Below are 22,418 nucleotides of genomic sequence, written 5' to 3'. Positions count from 1 at the left end.
TGGTGCTGCATCTGCAGTGATGCGGGCGTTGTACCGGTCTGTCGTGGTGAAGAGAGAGCTGAGTCAGAAGACGATCTACGTTCCTACCCTCACCTATGGTCATGAGCTTTGGGTAGAGACCGACAGAACGAGATCACGGATACAAGCGGCCGAAATGAGTTTTCTCCGAAGAGTGGCTGGGCTCTCCCTTAGAGATAGGGTGAGAAGCTCAGTCATCCGGGAGGGGCTCGGAGTAGACCCGCTGCTCCTCCACGTCGAGAGGAGCCAGTTGAGGAGGCTCAGGCATCTGGTCAGGATGCCTCCTGGACGCCTCCCTGGTGAGGTTTTCTGGTCACGTCCAACCGGGAGGAGACCTAAAGGAAGACCCAGGACACGCTGGCCAGGGAACACCTTGGGACTCCCCCGGAGGAGCTGGCCCAAGTGGCTGGGAGAGGGAAGTCTGGGCCTCTCGACTTAGGCTACTGCCCCCGCGACCCGACTCCGGATAAGCGGATGAAAATGGATGGATGTTTATGTTTTTACTTTCTTTTATCTCTTCTGTTAGACTGTTCCATAATTTAACTGCAATTGTGACTGACATAGTTTTTAAAGTTGTTTTAGCACTTTAAGTCATACCCACCTTCTCTCTCTTTGAACAATAAACAGATTTCTTTTGGAAGCGATTTATTTCCTACTTTATACATTATTTGTGCTGCTTTGAGCTTCACCAAGTCTTGGAATTTAATAGCTTGCATTTCGACAAATAGTGCATTTGTATGGTCCCTGTACCCTCCATTATTCTAATGGCCTTTTTCTGTGTTATAGTCATCGTCTGTACGTGTTTCCCCAGACCTCGACACACTAACTCATATATAGTAGTAAAGCGCAGTATAACATGTGCAGGGCTTTCTGATCCAGCATCTCCTTTGCTTTCCCCAGGACGGCAACGACCCGAGCCAGTTTCCCCCGAACACCAGTAATGTGTGGCTTCCAACAGAGCTTCTGGTCAATGATCACACCAAGAAATTTTATTTCATTTACTCTTCCTAGATCTACATTATCCACACAATTTTCTACTTTGATGTTTTTCTTCTTCATTATTAGAACAGAAGTAAACAGGATTTCTCCTCCAGGTGAAGTTCACTAAAGCGGCTAATCGATGCAGCCTAGCCAGTAACTCTTCATGTATTTAAAATAAACAGGATCAAAAACACTTTTCTGCTTTCATTCCCAGCCAGTCGAGTCAGTGTGCCATCTACAGAACTACCGACCCAGAAAACAGGAAGCGGTGTCGGAATCTGAGACTTAAACCCGGCGACGCACAAAGAAATGTGCTTAAATATAAAAGAGGTGAGAAGAGAAACCTCAGTCTGTCCTGTCCCAGTGCTAACTCACACACACACACGCACACGCACGCACGCACGCACACACACACACACGCACACACACACACGCACGCACGCACACGCACGCACGCACGCACGCACGCACACACACACACACACGCACACGCAAGCACACACACACACACACACACACACACACACGCACACGCAAGCACACACACACACACACACACACACACACACACTCATAATAACAAAAAAAGTCAAAAACAAGCCAGCTTTATTCCTACAGGAATAAACGCCCTTTTAAAATAATCATTTAATGTGTGTATGCGCGCGCGTGTGTGTGTACGCGCGCGTGTGTCCTGGGTGGAGTTCTCACTCCAGCCTGTAGGTGTCGCCAGAAGCCCATCCTGCAGACAGGAACCGTGGAGGAAGCAGGAAGCAGGAGGAGCTGCTGGAGTTCCAGCCAGCTTCCAGAACCAAACATCTGGATCCTGCAGCTTCCCTCTGACATGGAGAAGGTCCTGAGCTGCTTCAGGAGAAGCCCGGAAGCGGCGAGCCGGCTGATCTGCTTCCCCTGGGCAGGTGGAGGCTCCGTCCACTACGCCCGCTGGGGAACCATCCTGAGCGGCTCCATCGAAGGTAAGTTAACACCTGTTGAACTTTGACCTTTGGACGTTCCGCAGAAGCAGCAGGAGGCTGTGGGGGTTCAGCCTCCTGCAGGAAGGAAAGTAACGTAAGATCCATTCAACGTTTATAAAAGAAAACAAACAAATAAATAAAAACTAATTTTGAGTAATCGAGTAAAATCTGAAATAAGTACAGAATTAGACTTTCATCATCGAGACCTTTTAAATGGTTTTTCTGTGGAGTAAAAAGAGCTTTTATAAAGGAGCGCTTCTTGGACTCAACACAAGTAGGTCTGAGGGTCTCCTCGTCTGGGAAGATACCGCCGAAACAACAAGAGACGCTCCAGGAAGTCCGTGTTGACTCCCCGATGAAGGCGATGTTCACCGAAATGCAAACAATAGTTTTCCTTTGAGTTTTGATTCTGACTTCCTGTTGGACGTGAAATCGTCACGACCACGTCATCGTTCTGACAAGATTCCACTTTACTAATCAGCTCCTGATTGGCTGATTAGAAACTCCGCCCACCAACTCACCATCACTAACGCTAACTGTTGGAGTTTCGTCCAAAATCATGAAATTCCATTTAAATTCCCCCAAAAATTATGTTGAAGTAATTCCAGCTCTTGGATCTAAATCAGAACGACTGAAGTTGGTATCGGCGCTCGGAACAACATCGATGCACCTCGCATACGGAGGCCCTGAGAGGCCAAACGAAAGAATCGTTTTCACAACACGTTTATGAAGTTAGGAGAGGGAACGTATCAGAACATCCGGATAAAGATCAGAACCGGAATTTTATTTTTTGTATTTTGGGATAAAAATGTTTTTGGAGCGATTTAGACTCCTTTCCAGGAAACGTGTTTTAATCCGTCTTCAGTTCTTCCTCCTTTCTTCCTCATCTGTTTGCAGTTTTTGCCGTCAGACTTCCGGGCCGAGAGAGTCGCTCCAGAGATCCGTTCTTTAGGAACATGCTTCAGATTGTTGATGAAGTCCTGCCGCTCCTGCTGCCGCTGCTGAAGGAGAAGCCGTTGGCTCTCTTCGGACACAGGTGGGATCAGATGTGGATCGGTCCGGACCGCAGCTGTAGCAGAAGGATCTGGGTTTGGAGAATTGGGGAGAATTTTTCCCAAACAAACAGGTTCCAGCTTCTGAGGAAATTCCGACACAAAACGAGCTACGGAGGAGGGAAGCGAAGTCCAACCGGAACGTTTTCTCCATGATTCTCTGAACTGGGATGGCTCTGCTGCAGGCGCGGATCACACGCTCCGATGCTAACGTCGCTCTCCTTTTATCTCCCTCAGTTTTGGCGCCTTCACCTGCTTCGCTGTCGCAGACGCCCTGAAGAGACGCCACGGCGTGGAACCGGTCCACGTGTTTCTGTCCGGCGCGTCCGCTCCGTTTGTGAGTCTCGGATCAAATCCATTGGTCACGTTCCCATAATTCCCATGTTTATGATTCAACTCCAGTATCAGAGCTCAGATGTGGGATGAACAGCTGTTCCGGCTCCGAGTCGGATTCATGAGCTTCCTCTGTTCAGAGAAACGGGATTGTGTCCTCCGGGATAACAGAATCCCAGAGGGAAGCTGGGTTGAGAGGCTGCGGTGCGGCAGACGTAGACGGGGACCGCACCTGTGTCGTCGTGATGCGCAGGTGAACAGATCACCTGTCCTACGTCTGGAGGGTTCCATGCGTCCGTCATGGACGACTCGTGTTCGGGTTAAAAACGTAAAGCAGACAAGTTCACCGGGACACGAGCGCGTAGGAACACACACACACACACACACACACACACACACGCACACACACACACTCTCTGCTGTGGACCTCCGGTTCTGATGAGGAACCTCGCGTGTGTGTCTCCATCGTGGGGCTTCTCCAGCCTGGACGTTGGGAACCAGCACCGATGTTCTGTTTTTGTGTTTCTAGTCTGCGATTCGAATCAAAGCTCCAAAGAGAAGTGACCAATCAGACGGTGACTTCCTCAGGTGGCTCACTTCGATTGGAGGAACGCCCCCGGAGCTGCTGGAGAACCCAGAAGTGCTGAAGCTCTTCCTGCCGGCGCTGAAGGCCGACCTGCACGTGGTGGAGAACTTCAGGTGGGTTCTGGTTGGTTCTGTGCTCCTTGGGTTCTCCTCTGATGTTTTACTCATCCCATGTTTCCTGCAGCTATGGAAAACCTGACGTTCCCATCCTCTCCTGCCCTCTCACGTGCTTCGATGGAAGGGAGGATGTTCCTCATGATTTACAAGGTGGGCTGAAGGTCAGGAGGTCCGGATCGGACCGTAAATCCTTCGTCTGAAGGTGTGATCTTTGTTGTAGCTTGGAGAGACGTCACGTCTGGAGAGTTCACCGTCAGGATGTTTGACGGGTCTCATTTCTACCTGAAGGACCCGGAGAATGAAAAGATCCTGTTGGACTTCATCAGGAAGAGCCTGGAAGCGTCCGAGATGGATTATTTATGAGGACCGGGTTCCTTTAGCTCGGCCTCAGCTCTGAGATCTTCTGTAGGCCCAACACGGAGAACCACAGGCCGCCGGGTCAGCGGTTCTGGACCGGGTCAGGACTAAATCCGACTTCTTCATCCAGGAAAAGTAAACAAAACAAAAGCCCAGTTGTTTGTAAATAATTTAATTCATCATAAAGGATCAAATGTAGAGTTGTTGGTACTAAACGTGGTTTTAAAGAACAACTTTGAGTTTATTTCCTGCAGATCAACAAACGGGTGAAACAAAAGCTGAATCCTGCGTTCAGCGTTAATCTGAGCCCTGCGGCGCTAAAACCTTTATTCTGCAGCCGGTTTCATCCGGTTAGGAATGTTTGGTTTAGAAACCGACTCCACAGAAGCCAAAACCTTCTTCTTCGTTGGTTCTAAATGCAGTTTTAACAGGAAACAGGAAGTTGGTGTCACACCGCCCTCTGCTGGTCTCACACCCAACTACATCTAAACACACACAAGAGCCTTTTCACGGCTTCATCCTTCACAGCAAAACAAGAAATCCAGACGGAAGATTTGATTTTAGATTTTCTTTCTATAAATTTCCTTTTTTACGTCCAGAAATAAAACATTTTAAAGGTTTGGCATCAGAACCTCCGACAGCTGGACCCAGAGGCTTTCTTCGCTCTGAGGACAACCGAGACGGATGTGAGAAATCCGAGGTCCGGTTCTGTCTTTGGCAGTCCGGTTCTGAAGTCCGGAGGCGCGGCGGGACGCTACACGACGTCTCCGTCTCTGTGAGGAGGAGGAGTCGGGGGAGGAGGCAGCTGGTCGTCCTGGTGATCGCCCGGCGCTTCGGCCAGATTGAAGGAGTCACTGGAACGGGTGCTGATCCGGAGAGGAGACAGGCGCCGCAGGTTGCTGGGTGTCCATGGCAACCGGACCTGAGCTCGCTGGGAAGGAGCCACCGAGTCCACATCCTCCAGCCAGGGAGGGATCTGCAGCGGCAGGTCCACGTCTGGCATGAAGGCCGGGTTCTCGATGCCAGCTGAGGGGGAGAAAGGAACCAGGTCAGCGCTTGTGGGGGTCAAAGGTCAAAGGAGCTCAGGTGGGAGGGCTGCTTTACCTCCAGGCCTGTAGCCGCCTCTGACTGGGAACGAAGTGTCGTAACCAGAAGCGCTGTCGCCTTCAGAGAACTCAAAATCTGGAGGGAACACCATCAAACTCTTATTACACATGAGTAGATCCATGAGCCCCCCAAGGCGCTTTACAACACGTCACCCTTTCGCCCCCTGGTGGTGATGAGCTGCATCCTAGCCACAGCTGCGCTCGTTTGGTGTTTCATTATCAAACACCGCAGGTATTTATTCAGTCAGTAAAGGTTCAAGGCCCGACCCCTGAGTCACCCCAACATCAACCACACCAGCTCACGACCCGCCGCGTGGGGGCGGGGCTTCCATAACCACAGAGATGCTCCCGGGAAGGACGATGTTCGGAAAACCGCGATAACTGCGCTGACTACAGTGTTGATCATCTGTGTATTTATACTTTAGACCAACGTCCCCGATCGTCAGCATTAGCACAGGAACAACAGGAAGTAGCATCATGCTAGCTGACATTAATACACAAAATTAGCATCAGCTGTTTCAGAGTTTTAGTGAAAAAATGATCATTTACAACGTTGGAGCTCGTGGACACAACAGGACAAGCTGCAAACGTTTACAGAGCTGCTCCTGCGGCCATCCACCCACCGACCTGGAGGTTCGGCCTGACCCGTCGGCTCGGGTCGGTTCTGGTTTGGTGGCTCGCCTCGATGCCGACTCGGTGCAAAAGGGGCGTGATGAACTTCCACGCTGGGAATCGGGACACCCGACGCACTCGCAGCCCTGGTCGGGATCGCGCAGTCGAAGGGTGCGAGAATCGGGATTGGGCCAGAGGCTGAGGTGAAGCACTCCAGTTTTCTCATCGTTTCTGACCTTTGACCTTGTAGCGTACCTGCTGGAAGGTCCGCTCCTGGAACGAGTGTCTGTCTTCATGATTTCCACCTGTCTCTTTTACCCCTTTGGAAATGACCTTTGACCTTTCAGTAAGCCTTTGCTGTTGTTCGTTAACACGCGCCTGTGTGCTCCGGAGCTCCTGGTTTTTCCTAGAGGCACTGTGGAGTCCTCAGACTCGGAAAGACGACACAAGTGCAGCTCGCTCTTGTCGCAGCATCGTAGAAATTTTACATTTATGGGAGAGTTTTTAAAAATGATGAATGTCCTGTATTCGTACAGCGCCTTCTTGGGGTTCTACAACCCCCCAAAGCGCTTTACAACACAGTCGGTCATTCACACGCTGGTGGGGATGAGCTACCATGTAGCTACAGCTGCCCTGGGGCGCTGGCAGAGGCGGCACCGGCCCCTCCGACCACCACCAGCAGGCATTTGCCCAAAGACACAACAGCAGCGCTCTCTGGTGGGAGCCGGGATCGAACCTGCAACCTCCTGACTACGGGCCACCCCGCTCTACCTCCCGAGCTTTAGTTAGAGACGCGTACGAACCTTCGTCACCAGACAGGCGGCTTTTACTTTTCTTGTTCTGCAACTGAAACCAGAAGAAATGAAAGGTTAGATTTTTCTTCACTGCTTGAATATTATAGACCTGTCGGAAAAATCTAGTAAAGCATCTGAAATCCTGAAAAAGTGTTTTTCCGTGGAGCGTGGGGTTTGGGAAGAACAGACAACGTGGGATTTTATCCTTTTCCAGTGGATGAACTGACTGCTGGGTCAGCGTTTGGGCGGTTCTGACCTTCTGCTGCTGCTCCTTCCTTGTGTGCTTTGTTATGGTCTTAGGGGGAGCCACGCCCATCTTGCCAGACTTGAAGGACTCCAAACGGCTCTTCATGGTCCTCTGGAAGATCTCCTGGATTTCATTTTCGTCTTTGTTGATGTCAAAGTGGCTGCGGCTGTACCTGTGTCGGTGCTTTGGGTTGGAGAACAGTCAGGTGAGGTGGGTCAGCGTGCTTTGGGACTGAAGGAGGTGTGGGGGTGAAGGTTCACCTGCTTCCTGCCCTTGTAGAGATGCTGCTGCAGGAGGTGGTGGGAGTCCAGGCCCTCGGCTGCTCTGGTTCCCCTCATGGCCTGCTCATGGACTTCTAGACTCACCGATGGAACCGATTCTTTCCTGCAAACGAGAAAAGCACATCGTGAAGATGACTCTCTGTAGCCACTAGGGGGAGCTACTCCAGCAGCAAGTCGGGCATCAGTTTTCACAACAAATAAATCTGATCTGGAGGAAAACTTTCACCGAAAAGCAGACGAGGAACGTCTGGAGACCTGGTGACAACGTTAACACGGCGGTTCAGAGCTGAGTGAAAACGTCCTCTCACCTCGTGGATGAAGCAGCACTGCGATCGTCAGACATGTCGGCCATGATGTCGGGCATGGACATCGTCATGTCCTCTCCGAACTTCTTCTTGAAGTCAACAAACGCGCTCTCGTTCCGGATGAACTCCAGAGAACCTCGCCGCTCACCCTGGAACAACACGGCCGTTAACACCTCGCACCTGTGTGTGTGTGTGCACGTGTGTGTATGTGTGTGTTTGTGTGTGTGTGCGTGTGTACGCGTGTGTGTGTGTGTGAAAACACGGAACAATTACAGCTGTTGGAGGAAAAGATTCGGCTGTTTTGGGAGCTGCGGATTGGGAAAAGGAAGCAGATACGGGGAATTTGGAGTTTGGACTCATGGGAACCGTTTGTGGAATGGGATGAGACAGCTGATGTTGGGAAGCGGTTGTGGCGCAGACTTCCTTGAGGTACGAATCATCATAACCAGGGAGCACCGATGTCGATACCATCGCCCGGTCTCAGGCCGATACCGAATGCGTGCTCCTACCGGACCGATACGGTACCAAAACTACGGATACGTTACTTTTAAAAGAGTGATGATATTTATTAGTACTCGCATTGGTGAGTACTCAAATGTAAGTACTTGTACTTGGTTTGAGATCTGTGGTCCTACCTCGACCACGTAGCTCATGGCGTCCTTCAGGTTGAGCTGGTGGAAGACGTTGAAGACTTTGTCCTGCCTCTCTCTGACCGACGGCCTCAGCAGGATCCTCGACATCCAGTTCTCCTCGAACTTAAACCACCTGCAGGAGAAGACACAGCTGTAGGCTCTGAACCTGGAGGTGGTTCCTGATACGTTCTGGCTTACTTGTTTCTTAAGTAGTTGTTTCCCTTTTGTCCTGAAATGTCCTCGATGGCCACCAGAATGTGCTCAAAGGCCTGCAGAGAAAACCAAACGTCAGCGCAGCGTCTGGAGAGGTTCTGGTGCCTGCGGCTCCATCGTCTTTTACCCGGTTCTGCACTTTTTCTATCAGGGTCTTCTCAGCGGAGGCAGCTCTCTTCACCTTCAGCCACTTCACCAGAGGTTTCATGGTCACTCCCTGCAGGTGAAGATGTAGCCCTCAGTAAGATCCACAACTCAGCAGCACACCTGTGGAGACTCACCTGAAGGATTACGGTGAAATAAACCACGATGAGGGTGGTGGACACCATCAGCTTCTTCTCCTCTATCTTGGCCTCGTCCAGCATGACTGCCAGGCCATAGGCAACTGCCCCGCGCAGGCCACCGTAGCTCATAATCACCTGATCGGTGTAGTCTATTGGGACCAGCCTGGTCAAGTTCATGAACCAGGTGAGGAAAAACACACCTGGAAGCAGAAACAGCAGCGGGGTGATTTCAAACATCAGACTGACTCTGAAACCCGACGCTGGAGGGCCAAGAGCCTCACCCATGAATCTGTAGATTAAGATGAAGAGCAGCGTGAGGAGGACGAAGCCCGTGTTCCACACCCAGATGGACTTATCGATGGCGGAGATGCCGAGGAAAACGAAGATCATGGTTTCAGCTCCGTTGGCAAAAACCTTCACGGCGCATTTCATGGTGCGGACGGAGTTCTCATCCATGTTGGCGTTGATGTACTTCTGACAGCACACACCGAAGAAAACGATCCTACACAACAGAAACACGCACATCAGCACACACACACACACACACACACACACCTGCCTGCAGGTGCATTTGAGACTAACGCGGCCGATGACCCTGACCCAACATCATGTTCAGAATTTTAAAAGGATCGACTTCATGAACCCTACCGCTGCGGTCGTCTTCCGTCTTCATGCTGTTGGGACAGCAATTTGGCCAGCACAAGACTTCCAACGGCGAAACATTCCTTACATCTCTTCGTCTCTGATTGTTCCGTCTCATCGGATCATCTCATATCTCGTCCTGTCTCCAAAAACAGATCGTACCACTCCTCCTGGGATTGTCCTGTTAGCCTGGCCTGCCAGACTCGTCCTCTGCCGGGAAGTACGGGACTGGCTGATCGGGATATAACCCTGCATCCCATCGTTAGGTATTCCGAAGGGGTTTGAATGAAGGCAACTGGACTTCTTTGGTGTCTTGAAGATGTTTTGATTCTCCTCTCACCCCTTTAGATTACCATGACCTGGATGACTAACCCTAGTCCTAACCCTGTATCGTCTTGTTTCCACCGGGTTAGGGTTAGCTTAACCCAAACGATGAAACAAATGAAGGACTGAGACTTTGATTGTTGGACCACAGATTTAAACTCATTCAGGGTCAGGAGTTGCTGGTTCGAACCCATGCTTGCCTGCTGGTGGTGGTCAGAGGGGCCGATGTCAGTGTGCCCCAGGGCAGCTGTGGCTATGATGTAGCTCCTCACCACCAGTGTGTGAATGACCTCTGACCCATAAAGGTGCTATAGAACCTCATTCATCTGATCTGATTTTAAAGACCTGGGGCCTCATTTATCAAGCTGGCTTACGCGCAAACTTTGGGATTTATGAACGAAAACGTAGCGGAAAATGTGTGCAACTGTAAGTTGACTAAGGACCTGGCTTACACACATGCTGGACATGGAGAGCACCTGCAGCGCTGCTGCTGAGAAGATACAATAATGAAATCCTGCAGCATTATCACTTGTACACACACACACAAACACACACACACACACACAGCCTGAAGTACAGAATATCAGCAGGGGGACAGATTGAGACAGAACATCATGTGTGTGTGACAGTGTGTGTCCTGTCACTGTGACCTGATTGATCATGTGACCTGGCTACTTGTACAGGGGAGATCTCTGTTTGGGTGACTGGTTAGTGCGCGTGACGTTCACCCGGGAGTCTGGGGATTGAATCCTGATTGGACCATTTTTTATATCCGCCACAGATCTCTCTGAAGAAGTCAGCATTGACGGCTTCAGCAACGCTGTGCCACTCCGTGGGTTTTCTCTTATTTGTTTTGCAAAAGAACTTCCTTTCATTTCTCCACCTCACCCACAGGTACCTCAACTTCTGCTTGTGTGAAATAGCGCTTCCTTGATCTGCCTTGATCTACGGTCGTCATGTCGTTGGCGGAGCGCTGCAACAGCCGGCTTATGTGTATGCATGAGGTCCACAAGGCACTTTGCATTGACCATTTATGGCAGTAAGTGGGCGTGGTGAGGGTGGGATGTGACTAAAAAGCAGCTGAGAAACATTCTCGTTAGACTCTGATTTATGAAGCGGAGATTGCGTGCAGCTGTGCGTCCTCCATGTTTGATAGATCACACACCTGCTTGGTGTAAGCACTTTTGTTTGCTGAGCTTAAGTACGGTTTTAGTAAGGATTCTACGCCATGTTTGATAAATGAGACCCCTGATGTTAACTTTTGGAGAACTCACGAGAGGATGGCGGACAAGGAGAGCATCTCAGCCGTCAGGTAGGCCAGGTATCCCAGGATGAAGAGGAAGCCGGGCTCGATGATCTGGATGTTTTTAGTGCATCTGGACAAAAGGGCGAACAGCAGGCCAAACACAAACCCCACCAGGCTACCGCCAAACGCCACCACGAAGAAGGAAACTGGAAAAAGACAACAGATCAGGCCCAAATAAACACTTCTGGTCAGGAAAGAGTTAGAACCCAAAAAAGTCTCACTTATTCCTTTAATGATCTCAGCGGCATTGATTCGGGGTCCTCCAAGAGTCACAAATGCATTGAAGACATTGAAGAGCACCTAAAAAAGCAGAAGGAACCATGAATGTTGTGGAGACGGACACCTTCACAGGAGCCTTTGGTCCAAGACAGCAGCTTGTTTCTTAGATTTTGATGCTCAGATGACATCATTCCAGAAGGATTCTGATCTTCTTTCATTTCCCTTCAACGTGATGCATCGTCTATGATGGTCTTAGAAGGGTTTCACCAGGTTTTCCTGAGTTGGGTTTCCCAACAAAGACCCAGTTCAGCTCTAATATTTTCCTTCCGAGCAGCCAGAAGCTCAGAAGGTTTCAGAGGCTCTGAGTCATTGGCTCCTTCAGTAGAAACTCTTCCCGTTTCTGTTGTTGCATATTTAAAAATACCAAAGACATCAGTTTGGTTCCCAGAGAGCAGGACGCTGGTCTTACGCACCACAGTGACGCCGTCGTTCAGCAGCGACTCTCCGAACACCATGATGAAGAGGACCTCGTTGACGTGGACCTGCTCAAACACGGCGAGGACGGCCACGGGGTCGACAGCAGCGATCAGACTACCGAACAGGAGGTACTGCAGCAGGCCGACGTTCAGGTCACCTGGAGCAGGACAGGATCAGTCTGAGAGGGTCCTGGTCGCTGGAACCATGATGGAGGTTCAGGCAGCAGAAACAACATTTACCTGGTCACTAAGAACCGTATTTATGTATATATGTATGTATGGGTACATATTTAGATAAGTATATATGTTTATGAATACATAGGTAGATAAATATTTATTATATACGTGTATTTGTATAAATTTATATCAATCGATCAAAAATATACATGAGTATGTAAGTACTTAAGTATATAATTGTGTGAGTATATATGTGCATAAATATAAATACGTATGTAGATAAATATATGTTATACAAGTACCAGCAACCAGCACCGTTTACATTCCAGTAACCTCATCTCTACGGTTATTCCCAAAGCTCGCACCTCATTCCAGTTTGCTGCTTCCAACGACTGGAATGAGCTGCAGAACCACTGAAGCTCCCGACCTACATTCCTTTATCTACCCTCAATAGTTCATGGTGACCAATAGTTTCTGATCAGTGTTCTAAGTTCTGATTACTCATACATATTATATTTCTCTGGTGTAAAGCTAACTGTGTGACTGTTGCTGCTGCCTCTTGGCCAGATCCCCGTTGTAAATGAGAATGAGTTCTCCATCCACTCATCTGTTTAAATAAATGAAAATAAAAGTACATCTGTGTAAATTTATATCAATCAATCAATCAATCAATCAAAAAATATATATATACACGTATATATATATCAGTATATATGCATATAAGTATGTAAGTATATAAGTCTATATGTGTACAAGTACATATGTAGATATATGTGTATATATGTATACATGTACATATATGTACTTATACACATATATACATGTGTATATATATATATATATGTATACATGTGCATATGAGTATACATATACATATATGTACTTATACACATATGTACATATATGTACTTATACACTTATGCACATGCATACTCATATATACATGACTACATGTATATATGAGTATACATGTGCATATGAGTATACATGTGCATATGAGTATAAGTACATACATGTACATATGTGTATAAGTACATATATGTACATGTATAATCATATGCACATGTATACATGTAAATATGAGTATACATACTCATATATATATATATATATATATATACACATGTATACATGTGCATATGAGTATACATGAACATATATGTACTTATACACATATGTACATGTATATGAGTATACATGTACATATGTGTATAAGTACATATATACATGTATATGAGTATACATGTATATATGAGTATACATGTAAATATGAGTATACATACTCATATATATATATATATATATATATATATACATGTATACATGTGCATATGAGTATACATGAACATATATGTACTTATACACATATGTACATGTATGTACTTATACACATATGCACATGTATACTCATATGCACATGTATACTCATATATACATGACTACATGTATATATGAGTATACATGTACATATGTGTATAAGTACATATATGTAGATGAAGTTAAGGCGCTGCTGTTACCCATGGCTCCGCCTATCTGACACCCCCACAGCGACAGCCCCAGGCTGGCAGCATTCCAGCAGGTCCCGATGATGGCGTGGATCAGGATGCCTCCCAGGTTGGTGAAGAACAGCTTGTTTGGCATGCTGTATCCCGTATCCAAGATGATCGGAGGCAGGAAGTAGTGGAAGAAGTCGTACGGGGTCAACCTGAAGGTCTGGACCTTGTCTGCCCCCCAGATCATCCCCCCCAGGATGAAGCCGGAGCAGATGAGCAGAGCGCTCTCGGGGATGAACTCGGTCACATGGTGGTTTGCTTCGATGACTGAAACACCAAACACAAGGTTACACTTTTATTTTGAAGGAGACCTTTTGATCTTGCTGCTCTGTGGCCCGGTCCCAGACCTGAAGTGTCATCGTAACATCTGATGGGTCTGATTTCAGATTCATGACTGAACTAATGACCAACCCGACGTTTGCCCTGTAACTAAACCAGAAACGACTTCTGTAAAGTTTCAGATGTAGAAATAATCAACAGCTCGTGTCCCTTTGTCCTGAGCCAATGGTTAACCGGCGGGAGGATCACTAAAGTTTATGTAATAATAAAACCCACTGAGGCTTGGAGAAACGGCCACTTCACAGACACCTCACGTCGCTGGAATGTCAGCTGTTTGGTGCATTTGTGCAGCCGAGCACGACCCTGCGGAACACCTCGGCTCCTGGAAAACGATTCAGAAGGTTGAGTCTGAATAAATCCCCGCCAGCGCACTCGTCTCCGTGCTTTAGACTAAAGAGCGTGTCCTCTGCAGCAGGACAGGATCTCCTGGTCCACTCCTCATCTCTACTTCGTCCTTTCTGACTTTGTCCTTGAACTTCGCCTTCGGGTCTTGGACCTGAACCGTGGAGGATAACTCATGCACCAAAGGCCCGGCCCAGCACCAGAGAGCTCCCTGTTGTCTCTAAAAGACGTTTTCCTGTTTCGTCCTTTCTTACGTCTGAAAAAATCAGGTTTGGTCAACCGACAGAAAAACAGTTAAAGCAGCTTTTTGGAGATTTTCAAAATAAAACGTGAGATTTCATAAATGAACAAGAATTTGTTTTCTTAAAAGTTTAAACGTTGGTTTGAAACCTTTAACATCTAATTCATGTTTGAGGTCGACTGAAACTTTTATTTTGGTGATTTTTTATTTAGAATCTCAGAAACGTGAATAAAACTCCTCACAGTGAAAAACCTGAGTCAGGAAAAATCCAGAATAAAAGTTCAAATGGAAATCTCCCCGAATGCAGAGAGGTCCGGGAGGTGGAAACTTGTCTGAGCTGTGGTCAGGTTCTGCGCCCGCGTTCTAGCTGGTTCTGTGGCACCTACCCAGTTTGCACAGGAAACACACCAGTATCCACAGAGCCACGAGGTAAGGAGGCTCCACATATTCCCACTCGAGTGAGACGATGGAGATCCCGCTGACGTTGGATCCGCCACCGTGTTCATCGTGGCGCTCTGACTTTGGCTCTTGACCCCAAACACCAATCAGGAGCATCGAGCCGAAGATCCAAAACCTGACGGAACCACCGCGACCCATCGTGGTAAAAACAGAAGTCCTTCTGATCCCAGGACGGGTCTCCGGCCCCTCACCAGGCTTTATCTGCGTCTGTGACTTCCCATCCCGGTTCCTCCCACAGCCGGAGGTCAGAACAATAAAACCCGGCGTGGACACACACCTTGACGAGCCGGGTGGTGTGTTTCAGGTGGAGGTGTCGGAGGAGGCGGCTGTTACTCAGTCACGCTGCTGCCGGTTCGTTGTGACACCACTGGAGTGTGATGGAGCAGAAGCTGTTTGGAAGCTTCTCCACGGCTCAGTAATCATTCACCTTCATGTTTCCTAAGCGTGGTTAAAGAATCCCCTGCATAAGTCAGCCGTCCCGCAAACATTTCCTAAAACAAGTTCCCAAATCCCGGAGCGGCTGCAAGCTGCAGCCTGGTTACTGTTAGACAAAAAGACATCCTGACTGGTTTCCGGTTCCCTTTGTGGATGATTTAACTTCTCCAGCTGGATTAACTCAGGTTAAATCATCTACCAATCCAGGATGAGGTGGGATGGAGCTGAGTAGGAGGGGCCGGAGGAGAGCCGCTGCTACTCCTCATCCACAGGAGTCAGCCAAGGTGGTTCAGGCATCTGATGCCTCCTCTCAGAAGGATGAACCCAGAATTCCTCAGCTCTGGAGGCCCACCGAGGGGACTACATATCCTCTCTGGTATGGGAATGCTCTGGGACCCTCCAGGAGGAGCAGGAGAGGCAGGTCAGAGATTCCCGGGAGCCTCCACAACCCAGCCGACCAGACACATGGTGTTTTTTCTCAAACGTGGGTCAGCTGATGTCTGAGCTGATGGCCGAGAGCCGTTGTGATCAGGAAATCACAGAACTCCATCGTCTGTGAAAGGTTCCAGTTTAATAAGAATTCCTTTGAGGAACACCAGAGCTTCAGCAGCTCCGAGCTGAGGCCTGTTTTCAGAGGTCAGAAAGATGATCTGCTCTTGATGCTTTTATTGTCTGGAAGTTTGATCTGGCTTTGTGGCGTGGTCCTGCTGGAAGAAGCATCAGAAGATGGGTTAGGATGCAGCTGGGATCCAGACCCATCAGACCAGGAAAACGTTTTCCAGCTCTGGTGAAGCCGTGGGAATTGTTGCCTGAATGTCCCGTTCTGCTGCTGGAGTCCATCTGGAGCAGCTGGTGTGGTCCTGCAGATCTTCATAGGAACCAGTCTGACCTCCGACCCTAGAGGTGGTTTTGGGTTCAAATCCCAGCAGATCGGAACATCTGAATCTCATTTTCTTCTCCGTTCTGAATGAATAAATGCTGCCGTCTGATTGGCTGGTCAGAAGTTTGTGTTCACGAGGACCTGATCGTTTTTCTGATGGAGACACAAAAATAATCACAAAGAGCTTCTGAGAACTCTTCCTGTGGAGTTCCACAGTCGTACGTGTTTCGGAACGTCGGCCCTCTGACCCGGGATTTGGAAGCAAGCTGTTCCTGGGGGGGCACGCCTCCGTTGCAAACATCTCATCCTTCACGTGGAGCCATTTAAAAGTTCTACGACTGCCGGCGAGGCGCTGAGAGGAACCCACAGGTGTTCTCGGTGATCCGCGGCGGTTAAAAGATTAAACGGTACGACAGGAAAGCTAAAAATAACAAGAAACAGGTGAACGGGACTCGGAAAGACGCTTTATCCCTCCGCTCTGTTTGGTGGTCCAAGACACAAATCCAGGTGATAGCCTGATCCCATTCAACAGGAGATCAACTTGGCCTCACCTGAAACCGTCCGTGGCGCCGGGCGGGTCTAAAGCGTGCATCTCCAGCTGCTGATGTAAACCAACGCTTTCATCTTCTGACGTTCCCGTTTCAGCCTGTTTCTAGAGGAAAACATTTATTTATGTAAATGTTAAAGTTTGAAGGGAAAAATTCCCGTTTTTCGGCCCCCGGGGGCCACAACTCCCCACGGACACCCGTGATTTAGACATGTGCAGGTTTACGAATCAACAACAAACTTGAGGGTTTGAAACAAATTCCTGTAAACGTTTTACTAACCTTTACGGCGTAAAACCTTTTCATTTCTCATGAATCATCCGGCAGAATGCTTCTGGAATTCCAGCCTGGAATTCTGCAGCCGCTCACGCTGGGAATAAAAAGCTGTGATGCTTATGAAATAAGGTTTTCACAACCTGCTGGGGACTTCTTTACTTTAGACACCTGGCCCTACTTAGACTAGCCGTTAGCGCATCGATCCAGCCAGAACTCTTTCTCTAACTGAGGCTGTTCAGGGCGAAGACACCAGAACCGACCCAGAAACAACAGCACCTGCTCCCAGAGCAACAATGAAACACTGTGTTGCGTTCACTGTCCCTCGGAAACCAGAGGACAGCTAAAGGACGACCTTTTTCTGTTTGTTGTTTTTATTCAAACGTCTGTACACACCAGTTCTTTCCCCACAAACCATCCGTTCCCCTTCGTCCTGATGTGTGTTCTCAGAACCGTCCTGCTGCAGAACAAAGAGCAGCGAGCTGATTGGATGATCCGATCCCACAGGTGTGAATAAAAGCACGAGGCGTTCAGGTATGGTCAGCGTTATCCGTCTGGAGGTAAACGGCCTCTCGCTGAGTTCCGATGGAATGATGCTCTTTGTGTGTTTGAGAATCACTTTGTTGTCACTGGAACAACAAAATGTTTGTTTGTTGTTCATAAAGTTTCGTTTCGCTCTGATCTGATCCAGCTGGAAGGTCCCTGTTGCATCGGCCTGGTAGCTCTTCGTGCGGCTCATCTTCACAAAGGTCGGTGACCCCTCATCCAGAGCTCTCCCTGGCGGCCGGCTCCGGTCTGGGTTTTAAGCCCCGCCCTTTTTCTTTCTGGACAAAAACATTCCCAAGACCATGTTGTTTCCATCTTTCTGCTCCGGCGTATTTAATCATTTCCCAAGGGTTCCGGGTCGTTTGAAACCTTCGGGAGCGGATTGAGACGACATCAGTCGCGCTGCTGAGGCGGCGTTCGTCTTAAACACGAGTTACTTTGGTCAGCCCGAGCCCGGAACTGAGGCGGTTCTGAAACGGTGTTTTCTCGCCTCGATAACACCTGAATGAGCAGGCGGGTGGGCTTTTTCTCCAAGTTAAAGGTCAAAGGTCAGACTCTCAGCTGTTAACACGTCCCCTTCAGCTCCTTTAAACCAGCCGTGTGTGTTTGACCTGCTAACTCAAACCACATCAGTGAGACCTGCGTAACAAATGACCTGATATTTGCTGCTAACAGTGGCTGACCTTTGACCCGAGCCTTCTAATGGTTGCGTAACGGCTGCAGCAGAGGAGAAAAGGTCAAGCATGTTGTTTTCAGCCACGAGGCGGGAGAAGGAAAGCAGCTGGATCCGGTTTTGCTCCTCAGGGATTCAAACGGATGAAACAGTCCGGTGAAGCTCATGTCAGCAGCAGAACCATGAGCCGGGCCCGAGATTCTGCTCCCGTTCTGGCGATCTCACTGGGAACGTCACCGGATCAGGATGAAAGAAGCACCTCAGAGGAGGAATTCTGATCCCCGGAAGGCGTCTCTAATAAGAAAATCCATGCAATGATCCTCCCGCTCTTCCAGTTGTTTTCCACCAGCGATCCATAAATCCAGTTCCCAGGTGTCTAAAGGAAAATACGGAGAAGGATCAAACATTTACGACTCCCGCTCATTAACTCCCGGTGTTCCCACTGTGTGTTTTTATATTTCTGGGAGTCTTACTTCTGGCAGCTCCGGCTGTGTTTGTGACCTGTAGTTACTGACTAACCCGGCGAAGCTTCGAGTCACCTCCACTCGCCACGGCAGACACGCACACTGGTTAAGTTTCAGCGACTTCACAAGTGGAAAAAGCTTCACTTGGCACTTCCAAAGACGGGAACAAGTCTTCCACTCGGCCCTCGAGTCCAGTCTGAAAGTCCGTTTACGAATTTGTCCAAACGGATGAAACCAAACGTTCCTGAACGGGATGATGAACGCCGGTCGTTTCATCCTTCTGGGTGAAACTCACTCACATAACTTTATTGCTCGGCTGTAAATGCACAACGACAAAATTATGAAGATGAACTAAAATAAGAAGTTTTTGAGCTGAAGAGTCAGCAGGACGGTTGCAGCGCCCCCTAGTGTCTGAAGCAGCAGGAACTGAAGGAGTCAGCTGTTGTTTCTGGTTCCAGGTGAAGAACCTGCTCCATCCCACCAACGCCAGACCCGTATTTGGACCCGCTGAGAGAAACACGGAGAACCTTCGGCGCAGCGACTCATTTACAGCTGTTGACTACACACAACTCAAACCACAACATTTAGTGGTGAAGACACGAGACGGGTCCTTCTGCTCATCGTCAGCAGAGGTCAGAAGGTCTTTGGACCAGTCCTTCCCACCAGAACCGGAACTGTTCCACAGGAAAAGTTTTTATGAGCCATGTGAAAAAAAACTTCCTGTTTTTTACACAAATCCACAAAAATACCAACAGTGACAAAGAAAAACAACGAAAGACCTTCAGAGAGTTTGGAGAACCGCTGATCTGGAACCACTTTAAGGACTCCAGGAAAGTGGGACAAGTGGGAAAAACAACAGGAAAGATGAAAGTGGAATTCTCAGGACAGGAAAACCTCTGAAAACACCGCCGGGGTCCGAAGAGGAGAAGCTAACGGAGGAGGTGATGCTGATCTGCATCCTCACGCCTAAACCATCAGCAGGAACATCTGCTCCAGTCTGGATGGATCCCGGAATTCCAACCAGTAAGACATGTTATCATCATCATCATCATCATCATCATCATCATCATCATCATCTGGTTAGTTTATTCTGTTTTTTAAGGAAAAGTTCTAATTGCTAAATGTTCTAAATAAACTCACGTTTTAAACTCTTTTTCATGCAGAAATGGAACAAAATCGGAATAAAAACGAGTGAAAGCATCCCGAGAAGATCATGAACATGTGAGGATGTGAAGGTCTGGGCTGACTAAACTACCTGTAGATTTTATTAATCACCTAATATTAAACGTTTTTTACATGAATGATTTTCCATTCCTGGATTCTCTAATCTGATGGTTAGATTTTTTTGGACCTTGACTTTTCCGACTGTGTTTGGGATATTCTGAGGCTGTTTAATGGGAAACGAACTCAGGAAGTCCGAGGTGATCGGGACTCACCGAGTTTGCAGAGCCAGCAGACCAGGATCCACAGAGCCACCAAGTACGGCGGTTTCACCTCCTCCCAGAGCCAGGAGACGATGGGCAGCGTGGTGATCGGTTCTTCGCCTGACTCCGACCCATTCCCATGCACGGGATGGGTTGGATTCTCTGTCTTTAACAAGTTAAGTGAGCTGTCGTTGGTTCTGGTTCTGGCCCAAGTGGGGCCTCTGGACACCGCCAGCAGCAGGGTGCAGAGGAACAGAGCGGGTCTCCAAACTCCGGACATGTTGTGTGGATGTGAGCGGTTCCGGACTCAGACACTCATTCCTCCCTCTGGGTCTGGCTGCACTCCTCACATCCAGGTCTGGATCCGACCCGACTGGGATGGTCCTCTGTCTGCTCGCCTCCCTGTCAGGATCCAGTTTTCTACAGCAGGTGAAGCTCTGCCCATTCTGATGCTCCTGCGTCTCCTCCCACCTCCTCACACCTGGACCAGCTTGTTTGACCACTTTGTTCCGACGCAGATTTGATGCTTTGCTCGGTTCTTTAATGCCCGTCAGTAACTTTAAACTGGTATTAATGTGGGTGAGAAGCCGTTCCTGAAGTTCTAGAGAACAATCAGCAGGAACACTCCCAGATCAGAGCAGAGATTCTCTCGGTGGGACAAAAATAAAGCAGGTGTGGTTTGGATTCAGAGCTTTTCTCTCTCTCTGAGAGGACATCTCTTCGGCTGGTCTTCACGAAGAACCAAGTCACGTCTGTTTGGATCAAACTGAACCGGAGTTCCGACTCAGATCCCGAGGGTTCGAAACAATTCCCACAAGAAGACGTTCCCTCCTGGTCCGTCGCGGCCGCGTTGCGCCGCCAGCACCTGCACATGGCACATTTAGACCACATGGACCCATGAGCGACCCAGAATTTCTCTTCTTTCAGTTAATTATCAGGACCTTTTGGTCACTTTGGCTTAAATTTTAACAGTCGTATCAGCTTTCCTTTCACACAGGAAACATCTTCAAATATTAAATTCCTTCTTAGACAATTTGCAATCAGTGCACTAACAGAAATCTGATATTTTAATCTGAAAGATCAGACGCACACAAAAGAGGAACGAGTTCTCCTTCAGATCATTTACAGTTTTCAGCAGAGAGACACAGTAAAACCACCAGTTTCTGTTGACAGTGTTAACACGGCTAGACACGTCAGGCTTCCTGTTGACATCACCTCCGCGCCAGGGCACAAGTGCCACATAAGATAAACTAATATTGTATCATAACAATAAAACCGAAGTCAAGAGTGTGGTCTGCCATCACGCTGGAGCTGTTTACACCCATCTTTGTTGATGTTTACGAGTAAAGCCGCTGCATCGCTCGAGAGCCGGTGTCTCCTGGTGGGGAAACCCCTGCATCAGATGAGAGGAAATCAGACAAACCTAAAGGAACACGTAATAGTTTTAAAACTGGAGCTCTGACCTTGATCTCTGTGGTTGTTGAGTTAGAAACGTGTCCGGTTTCATACTTGACGCCACTCTGCTGCCCCCTGCTGGCCAGAAACAGCAGTAGATAGTTTAAGGAGAGGGTACGTGTCCTACGGGGCGTCATTTACCTGCTTGACGGTTGTTAGCTTTAATGCTAGTGGTTAGCATTTTCAGTTCACCGATCGTCAATAAAAAGCACAAGAAGAAGAAAAAGAAGTTTGCTTCTCTTTCGGCATCATGGCGGAGCCCGGGAGTAAAAGTATAAGAGTCTTTGGATGTGAAGCTTAGAGCTAAAACCAGAGTGAACATCAGCGCGACCTATGCTAGTCCGATGGAGCTAAAGGAGGCTACACAATCACAGACTGATGGTGACCTGGCTTTGTTGCTACTAGACCTGTAAATAATAATATTTTTGGTCCAACAGTGTGGATCTTTTTACTCTGTAGTTTATTTTAGTATTAGTTGGCTCGTGTTGGTGTTAGCTTGTTGCTAGCGCTAGCTGCAGCAGGGTTGTTAATGACAGTTGTAATTCCACTCTCAACCAGTAGGGTGGAGGAACAGGAACCTGCTCAGGGTTTTAAATCAGATGAATTATGAACGAGTGTACAGGTGTGTGTTGATGAACCCTGTAAACACACCGACTCGCCCACACATCATGACAGCTTACGCTGGACTAGGAGGGGACATCCGTCAGCTCCACCAGCGGCATTTTCCCTTCGCCATGGAAAGAATCAGCCGTAGAGA

General features: G+C 48.4%; 2 protein-coding genes across 6 annotated transcripts; one reads left to right on the top strand and one right to left on the bottom strand.

The window, feature by feature from the left end:
• Positions 1–1,723: 1,723 nt before the first annotated feature.
• olah (oleoyl-ACP hydrolase) lies at positions 1,724–4,647 on the top strand. 2 transcript variants are annotated; one of them, XM_015974060.3, is made up of 6 exons: positions 1,724–1,970; positions 2,868–3,006; positions 3,260–3,359; positions 3,885–4,054; positions 4,125–4,207; positions 4,278–4,647. In XM_015974060.3, the coding sequence occupies exons 1-6, from the start codon at positions 1,841–1,843 to the stop codon at positions 4,418–4,420; spliced, it is 765 nt and encodes a 254-aa protein (XP_015829546.1). In that variant the 5' UTR covers positions 1,724–1,840; the 3' UTR covers positions 4,421–4,647. The 2 variants fall into 2 exon arrangements, with proteins under 2 accessions (XP_015829546.1, XP_015829547.1); XM_015974061.3 differs by lacking the exons at positions 1,724–1,970; positions 2,868–3,006 and having other exon boundaries at positions 3,300–3,716.
• LOC107394886 (sodium/hydrogen exchanger 3) lies at positions 4,571–20,497 on the bottom strand. 4 transcript variants are annotated; one of them, XM_015974059.3, is made up of 16 exons: positions 20,219–20,497; positions 13,550–13,852; positions 11,853–12,013; positions 11,382–11,460; positions 11,129–11,306; positions 9,170–9,390; positions 8,886–9,088; positions 8,732–8,821; positions 8,590–8,660; positions 8,395–8,524; positions 7,763–7,908; positions 7,434–7,557; positions 7,183–7,356; positions 6,936–6,978; positions 5,519–5,596; positions 4,571–5,440 (listed from the first exon to the last, which is right to left on the bottom strand). In XM_015974059.3, the coding sequence occupies exons 1-16, from the start codon at positions 20,484–20,486 to the stop codon at positions 5,169–5,171; spliced, it is 2,541 nt and encodes an 846-aa protein (XP_015829545.1). In that variant the 5' UTR covers positions 20,487–20,497; the 3' UTR covers positions 4,571–5,168. The 4 variants fall into 4 exon arrangements, with proteins under 4 accessions (XP_015829545.1, XP_070403409.1, XP_070403407.1 ...); XM_070547308.1 differs by lacking the exon at positions 20,219–20,497 and adding an exon at positions 14,894–16,567; XM_070547306.1 differs by having other exon boundaries at positions 11,129–11,460.
• Positions 20,498–22,418: the final 1,921 nt, after the last annotated feature.

Source organism: Nothobranchius furzeri, chromosome 19 (assembly GCF_043380555.1).
Source record: "Nothobranchius furzeri strain GRZ-AD chromosome 19, NfurGRZ-RIMD1, whole genome shotgun sequence".
In the NCBI taxonomy this organism is placed as follows: Eukaryota; Metazoa; Chordata; class Actinopteri; order Cyprinodontiformes; family Nothobranchiidae; genus Nothobranchius; species Nothobranchius furzeri.
The sequence above is the reverse complement of the archived record's forward strand: the minus strand, read 5'-3'. Positions and strand labels throughout refer to the sequence as shown.

What these genes read in the sequence shown, in the direction of transcription:
- olah (XM_015974060.3), top strand. Translation starts at nt 1,841, where the DNA reads ATGGAGAAGGTCCTGAGCTGCTTCAGGAGAAGCCCGGAAGCGGCGAGC. An exon ending in CCTGAGCGGCTCCATCGAAG is followed by an intron (nt 1,971 to 2,867) that starts GTAAGTTAACAC and finishes ATCTGTTTGCAG; the next exon opens with TTTTTGCCGTCAGACTTCCG. An exon ending in CCGGCGCGTCCGCTCCGTTT is followed by an intron (nt 3,360 to 3,884) that starts GTGAGTCTCGGA and finishes TTGTGTTTCTAG; the next exon opens with TCTGCGATTCGAATCAAAGC.
- LOC107394886 (XM_070547306.1), bottom strand. Translation starts at nt 20,486, where the DNA reads ATGTCCGGAGTTTGGAGACCCGCTCTGTTCCTCTGCACCCTGCTGCTG. An exon ending in TCCTTGTCCGCCATCCTCTC is followed by an intron (nt 9,391 to 11,128) that starts GTGAGTTCTCCA and finishes TCTGTTGTGTAG; the next exon opens with GATCGTTTTCTTCGGTGTGT. An exon ending in CCATGAGCTACGTGGTCGAG is followed by an intron (nt 7,909 to 8,394) that starts GTAGGACCACAG and finishes GTGTTGTTCCAG; the next exon opens with GGTGAGCGGCGAGGTTCTCT.